General features: G+C 40.2%; 1 protein-coding gene across 3 annotated transcripts in view; it reads left to right on the forward strand.

The window, feature by feature from the left end:
- Positions 1-26,909, forward strand: part of LOC148872360 (putative NAD kinase 3) — a 106,015-nt gene that overhangs the window by 56,584 nt on the left and 22,522 nt on the right. For 2 of the 3 annotated variants that reach the window (XM_088971718.1, XM_088971720.1), the window contains exons 8-10: positions 17,150-17,223; positions 17,421-17,499; positions 19,671-19,978. In XM_088971718.1, coding sequence (XP_088827844.1) covers positions 17,150-17,223; positions 17,421-17,499; positions 19,671-19,978 — 461 coding nt within the window. Of the gene's footprint in view, positions 1-17,149; positions 17,224-17,420; positions 17,500-19,670; positions 19,979-21,553; positions 21,862-26,909 lie in introns of those variants that run through there. The other variant, XM_088971719.1, reaches the window with a different exon arrangement.

Here is a 26,909-nt window from a genome sequence, read left to right on the forward strand (position 1 = left end):
TACTTCATAAAATCTGATTTCTCTTAGTTATATCAGATCTGTAGTGATTGATTTGAGACTTCTTCGATCATATTTACTTGCTGCAACACTAGTTTTTTGTTGTTTTTCTTCCTGAAATGGCCTCAGACAAAAGGGATTTATTGTCAGTAAAATTTGATGGGAGAAATTATGGTCTATGGAAGTTTCACTTCCAGTTTTATGTTGAAGGCCAAGGACTCTAGGGATATGTGGATGGTTCAGTGGCCAAGCTTGTTGAGTCAAAGGGCTGAAGCAGTAGAAGATAGACAATGCAAGAATAGCTTCATGGATCCTTGGTTTGATAGAAACTGACATAGATATTCCAGTGAAAGGTCTCAAGACTGCAACGGAGATGTTTGAATACATGGAGAAGGTCTACCAACAGTCCTACTTATCTAGACAATACCAAATTGAAATGGAAATCTTCTCTTACACCCAAGGGGAGAAGATCCGAGAGTATTTTGCTGGTTTTATTAATCTATGGACTGAATATGAATTGGTACACATGGGGGACTATTTGTCAGCTTGTTGTGTCAAGACTATGAAGGAACATTTTGACAAAGGAAGATCATCCTAATGCATTCACGGCCTGAATATGAAGTGATTAGATCAAATATTCTGAGTAGGGATACTACCCCAAGTCTGGATGCTATATTGGGGGAATTCCTCAGGGAATAAACGAGATTGGTTACTCAATCCACCATTAATGGGCAGCAAAAATCTGGGGCTGAACCTGTCTTCCTTGCAAACAAACCAAAGCCAAAGAAGGATCTCTCTAAGGTACAATGTTATGAGTGCAAGGAATATGGTAATGTTGTCTCCCATTGTCAAAAGAAGAACACTTGTACCTATTGCAAGAAACATGGACATATAATATCCAAATGCCCTACTAGACCCTCTAAGGGAAACTATTCAGGATATAAGAAAAATCAGTATAAAGCTTATCAGGCTACCATGGACAATTTAGATGGTGGTACAACTTCTTCTCCTGCACCGGTTTTAGTCAAAGGTGAGTCTTCTGGAATTACAACTGAGGACAAGATGTGTAGCTGGTGTCTAGCCATCTCTTCTGCATTCTCTGCTATTGGGCTGTCTAGTGAGTCTTCCCTTTACTGTTCTTTTCCGAGTCATCTTTGGGTAATTGACTCTGCCTCCAATCATATGACGGGCATTCTCTGGTCAGTGTTTTAAACCTAAATCTATTAATAAGCATATCATTACAGCCAATGGTGACAAACTTGAAATTCTTGGTTATAATGACTTGATCTTGCATACTTCTTCTACTTAGTTTCATCTTCCTAAAACCTTTCTTGTCCTAAAACTTACTACTAATTTTATTTAAGTTGGCCAATTAGCAGAGGATGGGAATATAGTTTCTTTTTTTCATGATGAATGCTTGATCCAAGACTAGCGAACTAGGACGGTGAAGGGGAAGGGTGTAGGCTAGGACGGTTATTTGTTTTGTAGTTTGAGAAATCGAAGCCTTCACCAACTTCTTCATGCTTACTTTCTATTACACCTAGCACTGAACTTGTTTGTAGAAATAATGACTGGAACCTTTGGAATAGATGCCTTGGCCACTCTCATGTTAAGAAACTTGAATTTTTGTTTCGTTCTGGTTATTTATCTTATACAACTACTTCTTTTGCTCACATTAATAAATCTTGCATTTCATGTGGATTGAGTAAAGGGCATGTTTTACCCATTCCATCTATTACTGCGCACTCTTCAGTTCCTTTGAAATGATTCACAGTGATGTTTGGTCATCTCCCATACCCTCAAGGTTGGGGTACCGATACTTTGTTATATTTGTTAGGGTACTGATATATGGATACATTTTTTTAAGGCAAAAGTCAGAAGTTTTCTCTACCTTAAAATATTTCAAGCTCTTGTTAAAAACTAGGTTGATGCTATTATTGGTGTTTTTCGATCTGACTCGGGGGAGGGGGATACCTTGATGGAGATTTTTAGACCTATTTGAAGGAATAGGGAATTCAATCACAAAGATCCTTTCCTAGGACCCCACAACAAAACGGGATGGTGGAGCGTTAGAATGGACACATATTGAGTGTGGTGAGAACCTTGTTGCAAGACTCCCATGCACCTACTTCCTTTTGGGCAGAGGTGGTCAGCACTGTTGTATACCTCATTAATTTGCTTCCCTTTTCTGTTCTTCATGATGTTTCTCCCTTTCAATGCTTATTTCATCGGTTTCTGAATTTCTCTTTGCTTTACGTTTCTGGTTGTGCTTGCTTTGTTCACCTCCCCCCCCCCCCCCCCCCCCCCCCCTTTGAACATACAAAGCTCACACCTCAATCGGCTTTGTGTGATTTCATGGGTTATAGTTTGGATCAAGGTTCAAAATATCGATATGCCTGATATGCCGGTAGGGGCGTATTGGGTGTTTCGATACTTGTTTTTTTACTTTTTTTAATTTTTTTTTTCAAAACTGGTTCAGGGGAGCCGGTCTAGGACCCATCCATCCCCTGAACCGGTCAGACCCCCGATACACCCACTGTAGGGGCGTATCAGAAGGGTCCCGGAACGATATGTATCGGCCGATACGGGCCAATACATAACGATACTTTGAACCTTGGTTTGGATAATAAGAGGATTCTTTGTTATCACCTTCAAGCATGGAGGGTCTGAATTTCTGGAAATGTTTTATTCCTTGAGAATGTTTCTTTCTTTTCTCACATTGTTAAATTGCCTACTCCTTTTTCTGTTTTGCCTTCTTTTGAATCCATAGGTACTATGAACTCCACCTCTTCCCTCTTGGAGTCTCTTCACCGGTATGTACGGAAGTGAATGGCCGCTTCAGCATTTGCTCCCCCGCTCCCTTCTCTTCTTACTCATGGCTCCTCTCTTCCTCTTGTACTATAAGTAATACTCTAGAGACCTCTCCTTATGACAATTTCTTCCTCTCCACCTCTCTATTACTCTCATGTCTCTAGAGAGGTGGTTTGAACGATTTCTTTCGGTCATTACAGATGTTGGGTATATACAAAGCCCTTTTGACTATTCTCTCTTCATCCTGAAGTGGGCTCAAGGAATCACTTTTCTTGTTCTGTATGTTGATATACTTATTACTGGAGATGTAAATCAGTCCTCTAATATCAAGATTAAATTTAGTGATTAGCAGAATAGAACAGATCTGAATAACTGTATAAGAGAGGAAGATGACGAAGAGAAGAGGTAAGAGAAGAAGAAGTCGAATTAATCACCCTTCTCCTCTAACCCTATTTTTTATTAATCTCTTAAAAATTGATGATGAGAAGTATACCCTTAAGTGGGCGGCCAGCATGGCAGTTACATAAAGAAAGTAAAATAAGAACAAATAACAGGCCCATTAAGTGAGGCCCTGCTAGACAGTTGTATGCCCTTAGCTCCAATCAGAATGATGTACATTATGAATTTATTGTAAATGAATAAAGTACATATTTGATTCATGTTCCTGTGGTGTGTTTCTGTGTAATACCCTTAAACTGGACACTTATGAGACTCGTGTTAGTTTAGAATGTTCACAGCCATTGGATAAGTTTGGGGAGATTTATCCTGCAAAGGTTGACACTGGTGTGCTACCAAATGTTGGGGTGGCTTGTCTCAGCCACCAGGGTGAGACCCAAGGCGCATGCAGTGTAGGATTAATTAAACCTTTGAACCGGACCAAATTTCCAGTATAGCCCTGGACCTTGCAGATTGATGGGAAAAACTGGAAAGTTACACCTGACCCCTAGACTCGATTATTACACTGCACTAGGTGTCGAATTGGGCTATCTTTGATATGCCAATCAGTGAGATCCTTAGCAGGGGTCAAAACCTAGGTATGTTGGGACAGTTTGAGAATTCATCTGAGTGGGTGATCATAGTGACAGGATCAGCCCCTTTGTCGGACAAAGGTAATGATCGGGGATGCACTCTCTCTAATGGAAACCAAGACTACAGGCAGTCGATTTCAATCGTTGAGATTTGTTTTGCAAAATATATTTTATATGAGATATAAAAGTATATATATTATGGTTTCCAAACGTTTGCAAAATGTTTTAATTCCCAAGATCCATGTGAGTAGAGAGTGCAACATTGTTCCTTGCAGCCGAGGGAGATGTCCTCTCTTGTCGGGCAGTGTTTGATCATTATGGGCTGAGAGGTTAAGTGTAAGGCCATTGAGGGTAATACCTGATTGGCTAATCTTGCATCTGCCCACAGTCCCTGGGTGTTACAAGGTGGCTTGGCCCAGGGACCACTTAGGGTAAGTGTTGGGCTCATAGAGCCCATGTGATGGGTTTCAAGGGGTGCACTATATATAACAGTGTATTCGGCCAGGCCTTGTAACAAAGGTTGGGCTGAACCCATGTGGCTGATGTGTAGATCAATGTTTGGGTCCCACGCCATACAAGGAAGCCCAATTGGGCAGCAGTTTGGAAGGCTAAGTGAGCACATAACCTTATTGGGCCTAAAGCCCATTTCGAACTGGGCTGATTTGATCAGTTAAATGAGGGGCGAATTCTGAGATTAGATTAGCAAATAGGATTGGGCCTTAACCCTATTCACTCAGAGAGTCTAGATCTGAATGTGATTCAGATCTGGAAACCTCCTAATAGGATTAGTAGGGTGCTGATCTAATCTACAGATAAGATAAGGGTTTACCCTTATCACTTAAAGGGCATTTTGATCCAAATATGATTTGGATCAGCAACTCCTAATGGGATTAGGAGCTGATCCCTTTAAGCTTATAAAAGGAGGAGGGGGCGACAACCTTTAGAAGATATTCATATTCACATCCTCTTCAGAGCTGAAATCACAAAAGAGAGAATTCAGCATCACTGTGCTCAACCTCTCTTGCCGCCATATCTACCAGTTTGATCTCCTCTTGTCAGTAGGAGTGATCAAGACTGGATCTTGATATCAGTCTTTTGTGAAAGGGCTGATTAGAAGAAGTGCTCACGCGCCATCCAGCTAATACTTGCGAAGGATCTGGTTCTTTTGAAGAGTGCTGTTGATTCTACTCCATCCTACACTGCGCCATCTTCAGTGGGAGCAGTCTTTGGTTCCTTCCTTGGGCATGAACACCTCCATTGGGAGATATTGTTTCTCCGTATTTGGTATATCCCTCTCTTACTGCTTTTGTTTAGATCTGGTTCGGTTCTTGGTTCAAGATTGATCATTGAAAAATATGATTTTTCTAAAATAGGGAATACGATTCCAGTAGGATGGAGAGAAATTTTTGAAATTCGCCCATTCTATTCCCCAAGATTCGGGCGTCCATACGATGGATATCTCATCCCTTCAGGCCCATCAACATAAAATAAAAGATAAAATAAAGGATATCACATGAGGGGCTGTTAGGGCCCATTTAGCCCGGTCTCTTTACACTCCCCCTCAAGCTGAGCATAGATGTCAATCATGCCCAACTTGCTTATATAGTGTGTCAATTTCCCCTTGGGAACTCCCTTGGTTAAGATATCAGCCAGTTGCTCTTCTGATGTGATAAATGGTAAACAAACTTCTCTTAAAGAGACTCTTTCCCTTATGAAATGCCTATCAATCTCAATGTGCTTGGTTCTGTCATGCTGAACAGGATTGTGTGCAATGTTGATAGCAGCTTGGTTGTCACAATAGAGAATCATTGGTTTTTCGTAGTCCACCCCCAACTACTCTAGAAGGTATCGTAGCCATAGTAATTCTGACACACCATGAGCCATTGCCCTGTATTCTGCTTTAGCTGAAGATCTAGCAACTACTGATTGTTTCTTACTCCTCCAAGAAACAATATTCCCAGCAACCAGAGCACAATAACCAGAGGTGGACCTTCTGTCATCAATACATCCTGCCCAATCTGCATCAGTAAAGGCTTCCAACTTCATGTGACCATGCTTAGCAAATAGAATACCTTTCCCTGGAGTACCTTTCAAGTAGCATAGAACCCTTTCTGCAACAACTAGATGAGTATCTCTGGGAGAATGCATAAATTGACTGAGAACACTTGCTGCATAGGAAATATCTGGCTGAGTCATGCAAAGGTATAACAACTTCCCAAGCAGTCTCTGAAACACTCCTTTATCAGACAAAGGTGCACCATCTGTGGCAGAAAGCTTATGATTAGGATCAATGTGAGTCGAGATGGGTTTAGCTCCAAGTTTACCAGTTTCAGCAAGAAGATCAAGGACATATTTGCGCTGAGATATGAATATACCATCCTTAGATTGAGCAACTTCAATGCCCAAGAAATACCGAAGATCTCCCAAATCTTTGATGTCAAATTTAGAGTTGAGAAATGCTTTTAGTTTACTGGCCTCTTCAATGTCATTATCCGTGACCACAATATCATCAACATAAACAATCAAGAAGGTCACCAGAGAGTCATTTCTCTTCAAGAACAGTGTATGATCAGATTGTGTTTGAATGTAGTCGAAGGAGACAAGAGCAGCCCGAAATCTTTCAAACCAAGCCCGAGGAGATTGTTTGAGACCATAAAGGGATTTGTGTAGTTTACACACCTTGTCTTTCATTTCTTTCCCATACACTCCTGGAGGTAGAGACATATAGACCTCTTCATGCAGTTCTCCATTCAATAAGGCATTCTTAACATCAAACTGGTGTAGGGGCCAGTCAAAAGTAGCTGCTAGAAAAAGTAAAACCCTGACTGAAGTCATCTTTGCTACAGGAGCAAATGCCTCCAGATAGTCAATGCCATACATTTGGGTGTAACCCTTAGCATCCAACGGAGCCTTAAACCTCTCAACAGAGCCATCAAAGTGATATTTAATAGTAAACACCCATTTACAACCCACTGGTTCCTTTCCTTCCGGCAAGTCCATACAAAGCTTTATTCAGCCGACAAACCTTCTTACCTGTCTCTATACTATAAAAACTAGGAGGTAAACTGCATGTACACTTCTTGCAAGTCTCAATTGAGAAAGGCATTTTTAACATCCATTTGGAACAAGGGCCAAGAGTTACTGGTCACAAGAGATAATAACACTCTGATAGTGGTCTGTAAAGAGACTAGGCCGAATGGTTCCTAGTATCTTCTCTTGTAATATCTTTTCTTTTTTCTTGTTGGCTAATGGGCTTCTCTTAATGGGCCTGTTATTTCTTTTTGAGATCAAGTGCAGAAGCTGAATATTGAGATATGGCACATGGTGTTGTAGAACTATTGTGGCTTAGGACCCTCCTAGGTGAGCTTGGGGTGAAAGTTGATGGTCCCCTCAAGCTGTATTGTGACAACAAGGCTGCCATCAACATTGCAAATAACCCAGTACAACATGATAGGACTAAACATATTGAGATTGATCTACACTGTAAAGAGATTGGGCCGAATGGGTCTTAGTATCTTCTCTTGTATTACCTTTTCTTTTTCTTGTTGGCTAATGGGCCTCTCTTAATGGGACTGTTATTTCTTTTTGCTTGATCTCTTTATGTTACTGCCTAGTTGGCCGCCCACTTGAGGGCATACTTGTAATTACTTTATCATTAATTCTTAAAGAAAAAGATAAGAGAAGAAAGGGAAGATAATTCGAACCTTTCTTCTTCTTCCTACTCTTTTCACCATCTTCTTCTCTTGTACTGCTACTCTTACTTTTCTTCTTCCTTTTTCTCTCTAATCTTCAAATTTACACCTAATTTTTGAGGACTGATTTACATTTTGGTATCAGAGCAGGTCTCTTTCTTCCTTTTTTTCTTCTTCCTCTTTTCACATGCACCCTTAGATTAAGAGTGTATGGAGAGATAGGTTCTCTATAGTTCAGAGGATCTCTGACCTAGTTGGTAGAGGGTTCAGAGGATCTCTGCCCAAAACCCTAGCCGACTAGAGATTTTCGAAGGTACAAGTAAAGGTGAAGCTTTAGGTGTGGCGTTCTGTGCTTGGGAAGTGTCTTTTGACTCCTAAAGGAGGGCGGTTCAGGTTTAGAAGAGATTGGGAAGCTCTGGTAGGAGCGGCTGCATCTTCTCTCTTCCTCCCCAACAGTTGGACGGAGTAAAACCCTAGTTTTCAAGCATCTGGGTTCTGGTTTGACTTCAAGTAAGTTTATATAGACAATTTTTGGTTCTTTGATTTTCGTTTGATTAATGGAGCCATACGGAAGTGAGTTCAAGCAAGTCCCAGTTTCCGGCCTTGGCTTGGTAGATTCCGTTTTGACTGGTGTGACCACAATCAAGCTAGATGGGACAAATTGTCTTGCTTGGGCACAATCTATAAGAATTTATGTCTATAGTAGAGGAAAACTCGAGTATCTCACAGGTAGTAAAGTGAAACCCGAGGAGACAAACCCTGAATTTGAGATATGGGACAGTGTTACTGTCATAGGATGGTTGGTCAATTCTATGCAACCTCATATAAGTCATCATTATCTCTGGATGTCTTCAGCTAAGGAGATATGGGACAGTGTTACTGAGACCTATTCACAGAAGTTGAATGTAGCAGAGTCTATAAGTTGAAAAGTGACGTGAAGAACCTAAGACAGGGGGAGAAGAGTGTAGCAATCTACTACTCTATACTGAAATCCCTATGGCAAGAAATTGATGTTATGGAGACAGTTGTATGGGAGAGTAAGAATGATGCTGAAATGTACAAGAAGTTGGTGGAGAGAAATGGGGTGTTTGAATTTCTCACTGGACTCAACCCTGAGTTTGACATCATTAGGCAAAATATCTTGGCCAGAGATGAGGTTACTCTTTCCTTGGCATACGTTATGATAAGCAGTGAGGAGAGTAAGCGACAGGTTCAGTTGTAGAGTCCACCTCCGGAATACTTTGCATATGCTGGAATAAAGCCAAAGGGTCCTACTGAGAAAAAGGAGCAGATATGTGAATATTGCAAGAAACTGAGGCATACAAAGGACACTTGCTGGAAGTTTCATCCTGAGCTTCTTCCTAATGGGTTTAAGAATAACAACTCTAAGAAGGGCAGTTAGGTAGGAAAGCCTAAGATAGCTAATGTTGCTACAGTTTCTGAAGGAGGAAATAAGGAGAGTGAAGAAAAATCAACCATTGAGTAGCCGGTAGCAATGAAGGCAGATTTTGAAAAGTATGGGTGGCTACTAAATCACTTGAAAGCTACTGTTTCTTCATCTCACTCTTCCAGCAACACATCATCTTCATTTGCATTTGCTCACTCAGGTATTTGTGCTTCTGCAAATCATGCTTCAGTTTCAAGTAATCATAAAATCCCTTGGATTATTGATTCCGGTGCATCAGACCATATGACCAGCCTGTCTAATCTCTTCTTCTCATACCACCTTCTCTATGGCAAAGAGAAAATATCGCTTGCTGATGGGTCTCTTGCTCCCATCTCTGGTAAAGGGGATATAAAGACCTCTGACACCCTTTATTTATCCTCTGTCCTTCATGTCCCTAAACATAACACAAACCTTTTATCTGTTAGCAGCTTAACTAAATCCATGAATTGTAGTATAACATTTTTTCCCACTCATTGTGTTTTTCAAGATCTGCAATCTTAGAGGATGATTGGGAGTGGCCATGAGGCGAACGGAATATACTTGCTAGACACACCGAATAGAGCTTTTGGACCACCTCATGGAGTTGCCTTAGAGTCAGTTTTGTCAGAGTCTGTTAACAAAGTCTTGTTATGTTACTTTCGGTTTGTTCATTTGTCATTTTCTACTTTGAGTCGTTTGTTTCCAGATATGTTTAAGGGAGTGTCTTTCGAGTCTTCATTGTGAGTCGTGTGAACTGGCAAAGCATTGTAGACATTCTTATTCTGTAAGCAATAAAAGATCTCTTTCTCCTTTTCATATTGTTCACTCTGATGTGTGGGGGCCATATCATTTGCCAACTATGGGGGGTTACAGGTACTTTATCCTTTTTATTGATGACTACTCTCGTTACACTTGGATTTATCTCATGAAATCCAGGGATGAAGTACCAGCGATTGTGCAAAAATTTAATGAACTCATCCTCACCCAGTTTAACACCCAGATCAAAATATTTCGTTTTGATAATGCCAAGGAGTATTTTGAGAAAACCCTCTCCGCCTATCTTGAAACTTTTGGGGTTATTCATCAAAGTTCTTGTTCCTACACTCCACAACAGAACGGAGTGGTAGAAAGGAAGAAAAGACATATGGTTGAAGTTGCCAGATCCCTCCTGTTTGCATCCCATGTTCCTATAAAATTTTGGGGAGATGCTGTTCTTACTGCTACCTTTTTGATCAACCGTATGGCCTCTCGAGTTCTTAACTTCAAAACCCCCTTTAGCCTTCTCTTCCCAGATGAGGATATTTTTTCTCTTCCTCTTCGCGTTTTTGGGTGCACTTGCTATGTGCATGTTCACATCCATCAAAGGCACAAGTTTGAACCTAAGGCTCGTAAATGTGTTTTTCTAGAGTACTATCATGAGGTGTCTACTTCTCCCACTGGACCTACCTCCGATAGTCCTACAGAAGAGCCTGTTCTCCAAAGGTTGTACCAAAGGCACTGATTCAGACATGCGTAGGTGGTACCAAAGGCACTGATTCAGACATGGGTAGGTTGTTTCCACTCCTACAGAAGAGCCTCTTGCTCCTCCCATCATTACTGAGGTAACAGGTCAGCCTTCTTTTGACCCATCTACATCTTTCCCAGACCTTGACCTTCCTATTGCTCTCCGCAAGGTCAAGCGGAAGTGTACAACCCATTGTATTTCCAAACACCTATCTTACAACCTTCTCTCTCCTTCCTACTTTTTTTCTTGCTTCTGTTTCTTCCCATGTGATACCTAAGTCCGTACTGGAAGCCTTATCTAAACCTGAATGGAGGGATGCTATGATGGCTGAACTGGATGCTTTGCATAAGAACCATACCTGAGATATTGTTGACTTGCCTGAAGGGAATGGACTAGTGGGTTGTAAATGGGTGTTTACCATTAAATATCACTCTGATGGATCTATTGAGAGGTTTAAGGCTAGGCTGGTTGCTAAGGGCTACACTCAGATGTATGGTATTGACTATCTTGAGGCATTTGCTCTTGTAGCTAAGATGACCTCAGTCAGGGTTTTGTTATCTCTAGCCGCTACTTTTGATTGGCCCCTACACCAATTTGATGTTAAAAATGCCTTCTTGAATGAAGACCTACATGAAGAGGTCTATATGCCTTTGCCTCTAGGGGTGTATGGGAAGGAAACGCAAGGCAAAGTGTGTAAACTGCAGAAATCTATTTATGGTCTTAAACAGTCTCCTCTGGCTTGGTTTGAGAGATTCAGGGCTGCTCTTGTTTCCTTTGGTTACACACAAACTCAATCTGATCATCATACCCTGTTCTTGAAGAGAAATGGCTCTCTAGTGACCTTCTTGATAGTTTATGTTGATGATATTGTGGTCACGGGTAATGACACTCAAGAGGTCAGTAAACTAAAAAGATTTCTCAACTCTGAATTTGAGATCAAGGATTTGGGAGATCTTCGGTATTTTTTGGGCATTAAAGTTGCTAGATCTAAGGATGGTATCTTCATTTCTCAACGTAAATATGTCCTTGACCTCCTTGCTGAGACTGGTAAACTTGGAGCTAAACCAATCTCCACTCCTATTGATCCCAATCATAAGCTTTCTGCTATAGATGGTGACCTTTTATCTGATAAGGGGGTGTTTCAGAGACTGCTTGGGAAGTTGTTATATCTTTGCATAACTCGGCCAGACATTTCCTATGCAGTAAGTGTTATTAGTCAATTTATGCATTCTCCCAGAAATACTCATTTAGCTGCTGCAGAAAGGGTTCTGTGTTACTTGAAAGGTACTCTAGGGAAATGTATTGTATTTGCCAAACATAGACACATGAAGTTGGAAGCTTTTACTGATGCTGATTAGGCAGGCTGTATTGATGATAGGAGATCCACCTCAGGTTACTGTGCTCTAGTTGCTGGGAACATTGTGTCATGGAGGAGTAAGAAACAGTTTGTAGTTGCTAGATCCTCAGCTGAAGCAGAATACAGGGCAATGGCACATGGTGTGTCAGAATTACTGTGGCTACGATCCCTTTTAGAAGAATTGAGGGTTGACTACGAGAAGCCAATGATGCTCTACTATGACAACCAAGTAGCTATCAACATTGCACATAATCCTGTTCAACATGACAGAACTAAGCACTTTGAGGTTGATAGACATTTTATAAGGGAAAGAGTTTCCTCAGGAGAAGTTTGTTCACATCAGACGAACAGTTGGCTGATATCTTGACCAAGGGAGTTCCAAGAGGGAAAATGACACACTATATAAGCAAGCTGGGCATGATTAACATCTATGCTCAGCTTGAGGGGGAGTGTAAAGAGACTGGATTGAATGGGTCTTAGTATCTTCTCTTGTAATATCTTTTCTTTTCTCTTGTTGGTTAATGGGCCTCTCTTAATGGGCCTATTATTTCTTTTTGTTTGATCTCTTTATGTTACTACCTAGCTGGCCACCCACTTAAGGGCATACTTGTAATTACTTTAACATTAATTCTTAATAAAAAGGATTAGAGATGAAAGGGAAGATAATTTGAACCTTTCTTCTTTTCCTACTCTTTTTGCCATCTTCTTCTCTTGTACTGTAGCTCTTACTTTTTTTCTTCCTTTTCCTCTCTAATCTTCAAATTTACACCTAAATTTTGAGGACTGATTTACATTTTGGTCATTTTTGCTACTGGTGCGAAAGCCTCCAAGTAATCTATACCATAAGTCTGAGTAAATCCCTTTGCAACTAACTGGGCCTTATACCTTTCAATGAAACCATCAACATTATGTTTCACAGTAAACACCCATCTACATCCAATTGGTTTCTTCCCTTTAGGTTGATCAACTAACTCCCAGATATTGTTTCTCTGAAGGGCATCCATTTCTACCTTCATTGCATGCTTCCACTTAGGAATGGTCAGGGCTTCCTGTACTGTTATGAGAATGGGAGTATCAACAATGGATATAAGAAAGGTCTTGTAAGAGGGAGACAGATGATCATAGGACAAGAATTGTGAGATACAATGGGCTGTTGATGAGGTGCAACGGCATTTGCCTTTACGGACTGCAATGGGAAGGTCAAGGTCATTCAATGGAAGTGAGGGCTCAAAAGATGGAGAAGGCTCAACAATAGAAGGCTCATCTGTAATGGGTGATGGAAGAGATGTAGTACCTGGATCTGGATCCTCAGAAGGAATTGGGGTGGCCTGGACTGCTAATGACCGAAATCAACCTGCCTCCACTGTTTGTGATAAACTCTCAAATCTTGACATTTTTGACAACCCTCCCCATTACACCCCTCTTCACTTAATGGAACAGGTAAAGGGACTTCTGATGTGTTAACCCCAACCTTACTACTCTCCCCCTGAGAAGAAACCCTAGAGTAATAAGTACATCCTCAAAGAAAGTAACATCCATGGATACGAATCTCTTTTCCGAAGTAGGTTCATAGCAGCAGTATCCCTTTTGAGTTTGTGCATAACCATGGAAAATACATTTTGAGGCTTTAGGGTCAAATTTGGAATGGTGAGGGCCAAGAGTTTGCACGAAGCAGGTACAACCAAAGGTTTTAAGAGGGACAAAAAATAGCTCTTTATCAGGATATGGAAGAGTTAATAGAGGTTTCATGTCAAGAACCCGTGAAGGGATTCGGTTGATGAGATACACAACTGTGAGAATGGCATCTCCCCAGAAATGTATAGGCACATTGGAGTTAAATATGATACTTCTAGCTACTTCCAATATGTGCCTATTTCTTTCTCTCAGCGACCCCATTTTGCTTAAGGGTATTAGGGTAGGTACTCTGATGGATAATCCCATGGTCAAGAAATCAAGAGGCTAGTGATGTTTTAAAGTATTCTATCACATTATCAGATCTGAAAATTTTGATATTTACCCCATACTAGGTTAAAATCATCTAATGAAAGGTCTGGGTCAGGGTAGGAACCTCATCTCGAGAACGCATCAAGTAGACCCAAGAAAACCGGGAGTAGTCATCAACAAACAGCAAGAAGTATCTGTACCCCCCATAGTAGTGATGTGATATGGTCCCTAAACATCGGTATGCACAATGTCAAAAGGAACACTACTTCTCTTATTACTTAATGAATAGGTTGTTCTGCAATGCTTTGCAAGCTTACAACTTTCACACTTTAAACTGGACATCTGGATAGGTTCAAATAAACTAGGAAACAAGCTTTTCAAAAACCTAAAGGATAAATGACCCAATCGGTTATGCCAAAGCATGACTTGACCAATAGACTGAGAAACAAAAGACCCTCTAACTTCACTACCTTCCCATTGTCAACTTCCTCCAAGCAGATATATTCCATTTGTCTCACAGCCAGTCCCAATCACTTTCCTTGTCTCCAAGTCCTGAAAAACACATCGATTAGGAAAAAAAGGTTACTGAGCAATTATGGTTTTTAGTAATGCTACTAACTGAAAGTAAATTGGTGCTAAGTTTAGGAACATGCAGAATAGAAGAAAGGGAAATGGCACTAGACAACTTGATGTCTCCCTTGCTAGAAATGGGAACAAGTGATCAATCAACAATAGACACCTTGTCTTTACTAGAGGATAAGTGATAGGTAGTAAATTGTGAAGGCAAACCAGTCATATGATCAGATGCACCTGAGTCTATTACCCAACAATGTTCAGTGTTACCTGGAGCTGAAGCATGATAAGCTGAGGCCCGTGTACCTGAATGAGCAAATGCTGAGGTGGGAGGAATTGATGTTGTGACTGGCTGAGATGATGATGCTGAATTACCAACCTCCTTTTCCAACTGAGTCAAGGCAGCTTAGACAGCAGCTAGAGTGTCTAGTGGTGCTACTCTTGTGCCTGATGAGGTTGCACAATCAGTGGTAACAACTGTATTAGCATTCCCCTTTTTGTTCTTAAGTTTTGCTGGAACTAGATGAGGATGTAGCTTCCAACAGGTTTCTTTGGTATGCTTAGGTTTCTTGCAATGTTCACATATTAGGTCCTTCTTGTCTTCCTTCTTCATATCTCTCTCCTTATCCTCCCCAAACATGGGTTTAGTTGCTGCCAAGGCTGATTCAAGTGGCGAATGCTGTAACATAACTTTCCTTCTACTTTCTTCACTGTGCACTAGAGAGTAAGCTTGTGATAGGGTCACACTGTTTCTTGTTAGAAGCTGTTGTCTCAGAATGTCATACTCAAAATTCAGACTAGTTAGAAACTCAAATACCCTATTCGATTCAACCTTCTTTCTGTAGGTCTGTGCATCCTTCTAGCTTTCCCACTCAATTGTTTCTAAGTGTTCAATCTCATGCCACAAGGATTTCAAGGTGGAAAAATAAACCGAGACTGGCTTCTCTCCTTGCTTAAGGTTATTTACCTTACATTTTCTCATAGGCCTTAGCAACATTGAGGGGTTGGGAGTAGGTTTCTTTCATGATATCCCAAATTTCTTTAGCTGTTTTTGCCCATAACTATTTTCAGATGATATGTGGCTGCATGGAGTTACACAGCCATGTCATAACCAAATAGTTCTCCTGAACCCATTTGGTATATATTAGGTCCTCCTTGGCTGATTCCTTGACATCTCCCAGTAAATAATTTAGCTTTCCTCTACCCCCAATAGCCATCATGGCTGATTGGGCCCACTCTAGGTAGTTTGACCCATCAAATTTTACAGTGGTAATTTGAAAACTGTTCTTAGGTATGCTACCAACACCACCAGCCCCTAAAAGGTTTTCTCCTTGGCTCTTAAACTCCATTCTTTGTCAAGAAAAGGTTAAAGAATGCCTCTTGTATCCCTGAAACTGGGTAATCACACCCAGGATTTGCTATCAGCCGAACCTAAGGTCAAGAAACAATACCTTTCTATCACTAAGATTGGGTAATCTCACCCAGAATTTGTTAACAGCCGAATTTACTTTATCCTTCTAGGTTGGCAATCCACCCAAAAAGGTAACCTTCAAAGAACAACTTAGAGTGCAGGGCTGAAACTAACTGCAGCCCTAGAATTGGCGATAGTTAAGAAACTAGAATCTTGGACCTAGAACCAGTCAAAGGTCAAGAAACAAGCCAAGAACACAGTCAATGGATAGAAAAGGGGGGGATCTCTCAGCCACACTTCTTAAATTAACCAAAAACTATTCTTTAAATGTATAAAACTTTCAGTCGAACCTTTGAAATAACCAGAAAAGGTAATCTTTTAATAGATCAATATCAAAGATTAACTTACTTCAACAAAACTCTCGCCGCAACCTTCAAAAATAAGTCTGAACCCTAATCTCAACAATCTCCAAGATTCAGCTGATGATCCCTTTTGCTGGAAAATTTCCAACCCTAGGAAATTCTTATGCAGCCGGCCATATCAGACTTTCATAAGATTTCCTAGGTTGGCTCTGATACTATGTAGTCGTATGAGACTACTAACAGCCCAAGCTGTGGTGTATAATCAACAGGAAATTAAGAAGACGAGAGGAGAGAAGAGAGGAGAAAGAGAGAAGAAAAGAAGAAGAATTCGAAGGAAGGGTTTTAGAAAAGAAGAGGATGCTTAATCTGCCGCCCCCCTCTTTCTATTTATATTAATTCTGAAGTAAGGATAAGACTGCTTACATGGCAAAAATAAAATCCTAATAAAAGACTAATAATTAATTGTGGACTGACTTAAATAACTAATAGTTGTATACAAGTACAATAGAAAGAGGTGGGGACCACATCAGTGGTTTCTACACTAACAAACTGATGCTTTTATCTCGGCATCAGTTTGAGGGAGCTGTAGAGATACTATGGGCTGACTTGGTTGGGAGTATCATATTATCATGTATTTTATGAACAATATCTTTTATCTCTATTGTATATACAGCTCTTTCTTATTTGTTTTAGTGGAGGGCAGATTTGTCCTTTCCCTCCTTTTGTACTCAAATGATATATAATACAATTATTTGGGTGTGTGCACATTAGACACATCCTTTCAACTTCTCTGTGTACTTCAAACTGTCTCTGTCAGTCCAACTTTCCCAATACCCTTGATATGCCAGGATCAGCATCAGTAACAGCCTGTTAGGATTTTGTTGTCACTTTTTTCCACATCCTGGTTGTTAGGTAGCGGTAGAAAGCATGTAATGATTTTGAAATCACTTGGACTTAAAATCATTGTATACTGCTGTTATCTGGAATTTAGTATAGTCGTGTTTTAACTATTGTTATTTTAAAAGTTCTGTCCTTGTCTTTCAGATGAGGAAATACAACTACTGCATACAAAAGTTGATCTTGTCATAAGTCTTGGTGGGGATGGAACTGTTCTTTGGGTATGTGCCTTCTAATTTTTCACCACTTAACATAATGCACCTTTTGTGTTAATTATTTTTGTTATTTTTTCAAGATATTGTAAAACATGATTAGTGCCAAACTGGATCATATGATTTGTATCTATCCTTGTTATTCTTTAAAAGTGCTTTTATAATCAAATACTGAACAACACTTGAAATCTTATTCTTATTTGCAGGCTGCATCAATGTTCAAAGGTCCAGTTCCTCCTTTTGTCCCATTTTCCCTAGGGTCTTTGGGTTTTATGACTCCATTTCGTATCCTGCATCTTTTTTTAAGCCATCTTTTACTTGAAATGATGCTATTCTAAAAGTAATCAATTTAAATGATAATTTTCATATATATGTGGTTTCTTTATCTACATTGTTAACTTACTATATCCAACAATTCTTTCTAGCTTTTCTAGCTTTGTCCATGATTATCATAAAATGCTCTTAGTCTGTTTTTCCCATTCAATCTAACATTAATGAACTTTTTGAAGATCTGACATCAATTGACACATAGAAGACTGTTTCAAGAACTGTTGCTGCCGAAACAAAAGGAGGTGTATGCAAAAGTACTTGATTCTTGGTGAAGTCTTAGGTTTGTTATGGGGAACAAATGTATTAATCTCCTAGCACTTGTGAATTTCTAATTGGAGAAACCTCAAAGTTCTCAAAGGAACTAAAACATAAGGCTAGATCTCCATTAGTTTATTTGAAAAATCTTCCATAAACCTTCTATTGTCTTGTCAGTGTTTCCAGTAACAACTAACAAGCATATTTTGGACAAATGAATAATTCCAAAATTCTACTCTATCCAAATTCAATATTGGAAATGATCACTTACCAAGCAAAGAGCTGATTATGACTACCTAACTTCCTGAATGTGCATTGAACATTCTATATGAGGCAATACAACTTCAGAAATTTCATCATGCATAAGGAGGTTGAGCTGTTCAATTATGTAAGTGGAATTTGATTTTGTTTTTGAAGTATATATTTTGTAAAGTTTTATAAACTCTTTTGTTTGTAGATGAAGTGAAATCCACACCATCCTAGAATTACAAAGTGTTTTGTTTGAGGATTATCTAAATGTAATCTTTTCTTTTTCAGTAAAAGTTCTTTTTAAAAGGTTCTGCAATTTGACAAAAGACATTGATCATGATGAAACACATTGGTGGGGCAAGGTTCTGCATCTCCCCTTCTGAGACACAGATTCTGAGATGCAGAGAAAGTGAGACCTAAGTCCTATACTCTGTCTCTCAGTTTCTGTCTTTTCACAGTTTACCATCCCTCCTCTCTGTCTCTATATATGGGTGATTGGGCCCTTGTGAACTTCATTCAAACTGATTGTCTCCTCTCTAGTCACAATTCACAAGAGGAGACAAGGGTCTAGAAGGCTTCGCTGTTCACTTAACACTCAAGAATCGAATGGTGAGCGTTATCCCTATCCTTTGATTTTTCATTTTCTATAAACTTTTCGATTTTGTTTTTTTTTTTAATCTCTAATCTAGAAGAAAAGAGTTATTGCCCTATTGATTACTTCTATTGAATTTTTCCACCATAGAGTTTTTCCCGAGTATTTCATGTGCTTCATGATCAACTAGTGATTCAGGATATAATTAATCGGCTCTTATCAGATGAGACCTGATTACCCATTGGTTTGGTTCTGGTTCTAATTTTATAGAATCATTAGGGTCTAGTTCAGTTCTGGGTCTACCTATTTTTAACATATGGTTCGGGTGGTTCTACCCTGTTCTGAACCAGGGGTTGGGTTGATCTTATCAAGATGACATGGAGAAACTCTGCATACTCTATTGGAAGCTGGTGGATAAATGGTCCAGCCTCTATTGGTTCACACACTTGTTGGGAAAGAAAAAGAGAATGAAAAAGTAAAAGGAGTGGTTGGGAAATGCACCTTACTCATTGTCAATTTTGAAGTTCATTATTGGTGGTACAAAAGAGAAACAAAGGGGCAAGCACCCCACTCCTTGAAATATTATAATTTGAGCAATACAAAAGTTTCTTGAAGGAACTAAAACATAAGGGCGGAACTTCATTTATTAATTCATTTCAATTACATATCTCATATACTTAATACAGACCCCCAGTAGTCCTTCCATACTGAGCATGTATGAAAAGTTATTTTGTGACCAAAAATATAAGAAATAAAGAAAAAACAAGTCAAACTCATAAGCAGTCACTGACTAAAAAGATCCAATCTTGACACTTGAACTTCTCAGACATGTGTTGATCACTCTAGATAAGGCAGGGCAGTGTACTCATTTAATTGGGAGAGATGGTTCAGATATTTCATCTTGCATTGGTAAGTTGAAGTTATTCATTCATGTAAATGCTTTGTTTGACTTTGGAAGTATCCATAATGTAGAATATCTAGAATCCTTTATATTTACAGCATCCAAATGTTCATCTTTAATAACTTTCAGAAAGTGAACACTACAGAGACTATCTTGATGGAATAATAAAGGGACCTATTAGTATCACATTACGCCACCGTTTGCAGTGTCATGTTATCCGAGACACAGCCAAGGATGAATTAGAGACTGAAGATCCTATTCTTGTCCTGAATGAGGTTACTATAGACCGTGGGATTTCATCCTACCTTACAAACCTGGAATGCTATTGTGACAACTCTTTTATGACATGTGTACAAGGAGATGGATTGATCATATCAACAACATCTGGAAGTACTGCATACTCATTGGCTGCTGGTGGATCAATGGTCCATCCACAGGTATTCTTGGGCACTCACTTTTTGGTCTCGTTACCATTATTTTTATGGTTTATATCAGATATTACCTTTAGTAGCTGTTGAGTTGGGCCGATTTTTAGTTATTGGGCCTAGTTATTTAGCTCTTATTTTTTAAGTTGTTAAGTTAGGAAGTTGTTGGGCTTTAGGCCCATTAACTTATGTTTTTAAGTTGTTACTATTCAACTACTTTAGTAGCCGCCTTACTAAGGGCATTCTTGTAATCTTGCATATTACAATAATCTTCTATCCCCTTTTTGAGAACTATGGAGGGTAACGGAGTTGAAAACAAGCTCGGGAGTGAAAGACCTTTTTGGGGCTGAGACCATTACTACAGTTAAGTTGGATGGTTCGAATTACTTAGAATGGTCACAATTTGCAAAGATGGCCATTGTTGCTCGTGGGAAGTTAGGGTATATTACTAGTGAAGAAGTGAAACCCGAAACTAACAACTCCTGGTGGGTACATGAGAACTATATGGTGATGACTTGGCTGTGTAATTCCATGCTGCCCCATATAAGTATAAACTTTTTGTGGGCAAATACATCTAAGGAAATATGGGATGGGGTTGCAGAAACCTATTCACAGAGAGAGAATGTTGCTAAGACTTATCAGTTGAGAAATCAGATTATTGCTACAAGGCAGGGAGATAGACCTATTGCTATTTACTTTTCAGCCCTTAAAACCTTGTGGCAGGAGATTGACCATTTGGAGACAGTTGTTTGGGAAACCACTAAGGATGTAGCTGCCTACCAGAAGCTCCTAGAGAAGTATAGGGTGTTTGAATTTCTTGCTGGCCTTAAACCCGAATTTGATATTGCAAGACAACACATTCTTTCCAGGGACGGTGTTACTCTCTCCCAGGCATATGCCTTTGTGTCAGGGATGGCAGTGAAATCAAGAAGGAAGACAAAAATGATTTGATTTGTGGCTACTGTAAGAAGCCTAAACATACAAGAGATACTTGTTGGAAGCTTCATCCACATCTTGTGCCGAATAGACTCAAAAATAAGAAGGGAAATGCTCACATGGTAGTCATTGGTGACATTCCGGCCCCTTCTACTATAACTACTCTGGAGTCTGTTGTAACTGCTGCAATAAGGGCCGAACTTGAGAGGTGCGGGCAGTTTCTGAACCAGCGGGATACAACCAGTTCTAGTTCATCAACAGGTGGACAGCCAAGTACAGGTGGCTCTGGTGGAATACACTCTACTTCCTTTGCTCACATAGGTAGCTCACATGCCACTGCAAATTATGTTTCTACTTCAGGTAAGGGGGGACCTCCTTGGATTATAGATTCTGGAGCCTCAGAGCACATGACCCATAGTTCCACTATTTTTTTTTTCTTACCAGCTCTGTTTTGGCAGAGACAGGGTCTCTGCAGCTGATGGATCTCATGTTCCCATTGCTTGGAAGGGGTTTGTCAAGATTAGTGATTCCATTTCCCTTCCCTCTGTCCTTCATGTTCCCAGATTGAGTACTAATCTGTTATCTGTTAGTAGTTTGATTAAGAACTTGAACTGTTCAGTAATTTTTTCTCCTGGTCATTGTATCTTGCAGGATCTGGATTCAAAGAGGACGATTGGGAGTGGTCGTGAAGTGAATGGAATCTACTTCCTGGATGTGCTTCCTCCTCATCAGAGTCATCATGTTAGCATGGATAGTGAGTTAGGGTTTGTGAGTTAGATTATGCTTTGGCATAATCGTTTAGGTCATTTTCCTTTTTCTTCTTTGAGTCTTTTGTTTCCAAAGCTATTTGAGTTTGTTAGTTTGTCAAGTCTAGAGTGTGAAGATTGTCAACTTGGAAAGCATTGTAGACATTCCTTTAGAGATAGTAATAAAAGATGTTCATCTCCTTCTGATGTTATTCATTCTGATGTGTGGGGACCTTATCATGTTCCTTTTATAGGTGGTTATCGACATTTTCTCTTATTTGTGGATATTTCTCTCGATATTCTTGGATTTACTTGATGAGATCCTGAGATGAGGTACCATCCTTGATAAGGCAATTTCATCAGATGGTGCTAACACAGTTTGGAACACGAATGAAGGTGTTCAGATCAGACAATGCCAGAGAATATTTTGTAAAACACTTTGCTTCATATCTGTTAGAATATGGTGTTGTCCATCAGAGAAATTGTTCTTACAGTCCACATTAGAATGGTGTTGTAGAAAGGAAGAACAGACACATTGTTGAGATTGCAAGAAGCATGATGATCACATCTACAGTTCCAGTTCGGTTTTGGGGTGATGCAGTTCTCACAACAATATTTTTGCTTAACAGGGTGCCCTCTCGTATACTTGGATTCAACAACCCATTTAGCCTCCTTTTTCCTGAGGGCGTGATGTTCCATATTCCTCTCAGAGTGTTTGGGTGTGTTTGCTTTGCACATATTCTTGGTCCTCACCGTTCGAAGCTTGATTCGAAGGCAATGAAGTGTGTCTTCCCTGGATATGCAGAAAATCAGAAAGGGTACTATTTCTATGATCCGGTTTCTGGGAGTCGGTATATTACTATGGATGTCACTTTTTTTGAGTCCACATACTTCTTCTTGAAGAATCCTTCTCAGGGGGAGAGTTATGGGGAAGTGAGTGAGCAGTCTATCCCTCTTCTAGTTCCAGTTCCTGTGTCCACTCCTGTGCCTGATCCTCCTATGTCACCTACCTTACCACCTCCCTTGCGTCCTGCTTCTCAGTGTTACTCATGACAAAGACTTCACAAGGAGGTTGATTCCATTGCAGCAGAACTCACATCACTTCCTGTCAGTTCCTGTCAAAACTCACATCACTCCCTTGCATCCTTCAACTGATACGGATTCAGGTATTCCTCTTGATCCCTCTATTGTTTCAGTTCCTATTGATTTTACTAACCCCATTACAGATAACCTGGACCTTTCTATTGCTCTTAGAAAAGGGAAGAGAAAGTGTACTGTTCATTGTATTTCATAGTTTCTATCCTACAGTGGACTTTCTACTTCCTACCGAGCTTTTCTTTCCTCTCTTGACTCTGTGTCTATACCCAAGGGTGTCAGTGAAGCTCTCTCCAAATCTGAATGGAAGATAGGTATGCAGGAAGAGATGGAAGCTTTAATTAAGAATCAGACATGGGAGATTGTGGACCTACCAGAGGGCAAGGAGACTGTTGGATGCAGATGGGTTTACACAGTCAAATATAAGGCAGAAGGAAGTATAGAAAGGTACAAGGCCAGACTTGTTGCAAAAGGGTACACATAGACCCATGGCATTGATTACTTAGAGACCTTTGCACCAGTTGCAAAGATGACCTCTGTTCGGATACTTCTTTCTCTTGCTGCCACATACTCTTGGCCCCTGTTTCAACTTGATGTGAAGAATGCTTTCCTAAATGGAGATCTGCAAGAAGTGTATATGGATCTTCTTGCTGGTTTCTATAGTGATGCTGAAAAGGGAAAGGTATGCAGACTTAAGAAGTCACTTTATGGCATAAAGCAGTCTCCCAGAGCATGGTTGACAGGTTCAGGAAAGCCTTGGTTGCTTTTGGCTACACTCAGAGTCCTAATTGTTTATGTGGATGATATTATTGTCACAGGGAATGACCTAAGTGAGATTGATTATTTGAAGAAGAATCTACACAGAGAATTTGAAATTAAGGATCTTGGAGAACTTACATACTTATTGGGCATTGAAGTTGCAAGATCAAAACATGGAATTTTTATCTCTCAGAGGAAGTATGTCTTGGATCTGAAGAGATGAGAGATCCATTGTATGGATGCCCAAATCTTGCGGAATAAAGGGGCGAAATTCAAATTTTTTTTTTCTCTCCCTTCAACTGGGAATCACATTCCCTATTTAGAAAATCATATTTTCAAGGATCATTCTTGAACCATAAACTGAACCAGATCTGAACCAAAAGGAGTAGGAGAGGATTATACCTGATACGGAGAAATAGTATCCCCCAACGAACGTGTTCACGCCCAAGGAAGGATCCAAAGACTGCTCCCACTGAAGATGGCACAGTGTAGGATGGAGCAGAGTCAGCAGTGTTCTTCTCCAAGAATTCTGTCCTTCGCAAGAAACAGTAGGATGGCACGTGAGCACAGCTTCCTATCAATTCTTTCTCAAAGAACAAATGTCAAGATCGAATCTTGACTTCTCCCACAACTGGAGATCGAACTAGATGTCTGGCGGCTACAGGATGGAGGCGGCAAGAAAGGTCTTTGCAGGGATTGCAGAAATATTTCTTCTCTGATTTCAGCTCTGAAGAGGATCTGATTATGTCATGCTTCTAAAGGTTGCCGCCCCCTCCTTTTGTAACCCTAAGAGATTAGCTCCTAATCCAATTAGGAGTTGCTGATCCAAATCATATTTGGATCAGACCTCTCTTTAGGTGATAAGGATAAACCCTTATCTTATCTGCAGATTAGATCAACCTTCTCCTAATCTCATTGGGAGGTTACTAAATCTGAATCATATTCAGATCTGGACTCTCTGAGTGGATAGGGTTAAGACCCTATCCTATCTGCTGATCCATCTCAGAATTCGCCCATATTTAACTTATTAAATAAGTCCAGTTCGAAATGGGCTTTAGGCCCATTAAGCTTATGTGCTCACTTAACCTTCCTAACTGCTACCTAGTTGGGCTTCCTTGTATGGCGTGGGACCCAAGCATTGATCTACACATCAGCCACATGGGTTCGACCCAGCCTTTGTTACAAGGCCTGGCCGAATACACTGTTATGGATAGTGCACCCCCTAAAACCCATCAAATGGGCTCTATGGGCCAGGGACTGTGGGCAGATGCAAGATTAGCCCATCAGGTATTATCCTTAATGGTCTTACACTTAACCTCTCAGCCCATAATGATCATACACTGCCCGACAAGAGAGGACCTCTCCCTCGGCTGCAAGGAACAGTGTTGCACTCTTTGCTTATATGGATCCCGGGAATTAAAACCTTCTTGCAAACATTTTAGAAACCATAATATATATACTTTTATATCTCATATAAAATATACTTTGCAAAACAAATCTCAACGATTGAAATCGGCTGTCGGCAGTCTTGGTTTCCATCAGTGAGAGCGCATCCCCGATCATTACCTTTGTTCGACAAAGGGGCTGATCCTGTCACTATGATCACCCACTCAGATGAATTCTCAGACTGTCCCAACATACCCAGGTTTTGAGCCCCGCTAAGGATCTCACTGATTGGTACATCAAAGACAACCCAATCCGACACCTAGTGCAGTATCATAATCGAATCTAGGGGTCGGGTGTAACTTTTCAGTTTTTCCCATTAATCTCCAAGGTCCAGGGCAATACTAGAAATTTGGTCCAGTTCAAAGATTCAATTAATCCTACACTGTATGTGCCTAGGGTCTCACCCTGGCAGCTGAGACAGGCCACCCCAATCGTCTTGGTGCACCACAGTGTCAGCCTTATCAGGATAGGTCTCCCCAGACCGACCCACTGGCTGTGAACATTCTAAACTAACACAAGTCTCATTAAGTGTCCAGTTTAAGGGTATTACACAGAAACATACCAAGGGAACATGAATCAAATATGCACTTTTATTCATTTACAATAAACTCATAAAGTACATCATTCCGATTGAAGCTAAGGGCATACAAAACTGTCTAACAGGATCTTCTACAAGAAACAGAGAAGCATGGAACAAAGGCAATCAAGACTCCTATTGATTAGAATCACAAAATTAATGCATCAGAAGGTGAGCTAGCAAAGGACATTGGGAGATATCAGAGACTTGTGGGGCGGCTGCTATGCTTGTGTATGACAAGACTAGACATTTCCTATGTAGTAAGTGTGGTAAGTCAATATATGCATGCTCCACGAATCCAGCATTGGGAGGCTGTTGATAGGATTCTTGCTTTCTGAAGGGACACCCGGGCTGAGACATATTGTTTGCTGATCATGGATAGTTGAAACTAGAGGCTTATACATTTGTAGATTGGGCAGGATGCCTTGATGATAGGAGATCTAGTTCTGGAGTATGCACCCTTGTTGGGGGTAACCTTGTCTCGTGGAAGAGTAAGAAACAGACAGTGGTGGCAAGATCATGTGCTGAAGCTGAATAAAGGGCCATGGCACATGGAGTTTCAGAACTCCTCTAGATCCGTTCCCTGTTAGGAGAGATTGGTTTACAGGCAGAAGAACCTATGATGTTGTACTGTGATAACCAGACAACAATCAACATTGCCCATGACCTAGTTCAACATGATCGGACAAAGCACATTGAAGTGGATAGACATTTTATCAAAGAAAGGGTGACTTCTAGGGAAGTTTGTCTCCCATACATTTCTTTTGATCTGCAGTTTGCTAATGTTCTCACTATTAGTAAACCCTAGCAGATTCTAGGTTGAAGTAGAGAAGAAGAAAGAAAAGAAGAAGAAGAAGAAGAAGAAGAAGAAGAAGAAGAAGAAGAAGAAGAAGAAGAAAGGTTCGACCAGACTAGAAGAGAGTCAAAATCACACTTCCCTAGCTGACTCACTTGTATTTATTCAAAAACATAGAGTTACAGGAAAGACCATTTTGTCCCTCATAGAAGATGGGACACATAACTTAAACACAGATACAATAGACCTTTCACTCTCAAGAAGATAATCCAGAATGACCAAAATACCCCTGACTCGAGCATTCTAACACACACCCTCAAGCTGGGGAGTATATATCATATAGTCCCAGCTTGTTACAAATGTAATCTATTCTTCCCCGAGACAATCCCTTTGTGAGAAGATCTGCCCACTGATTTCCTGAGCTCACATGAGATGTGGTTATCACTCTACTTATCACTTTATCTCTTACAAAGTGACAATCAACCTCAATATGCTTAGTTCTCTCATGAAAGACGGGATTGGAAGAGATGTGAACAACAGCTTGGTTATCACAATATAGTTTCATGGGTTTGTGAATTGAGAATCCCA

Source organism: Nelumbo lutea, chromosome 2 (assembly GCF_056320005.1).
Source record: "Nelumbo lutea isolate HS-2025 chromosome 2, American lotus-T2T, whole genome shotgun sequence".
Taxonomy (NCBI): Eukaryota; Viridiplantae; Streptophyta; class Magnoliopsida; order Proteales; family Nelumbonaceae; genus Nelumbo; species Nelumbo lutea.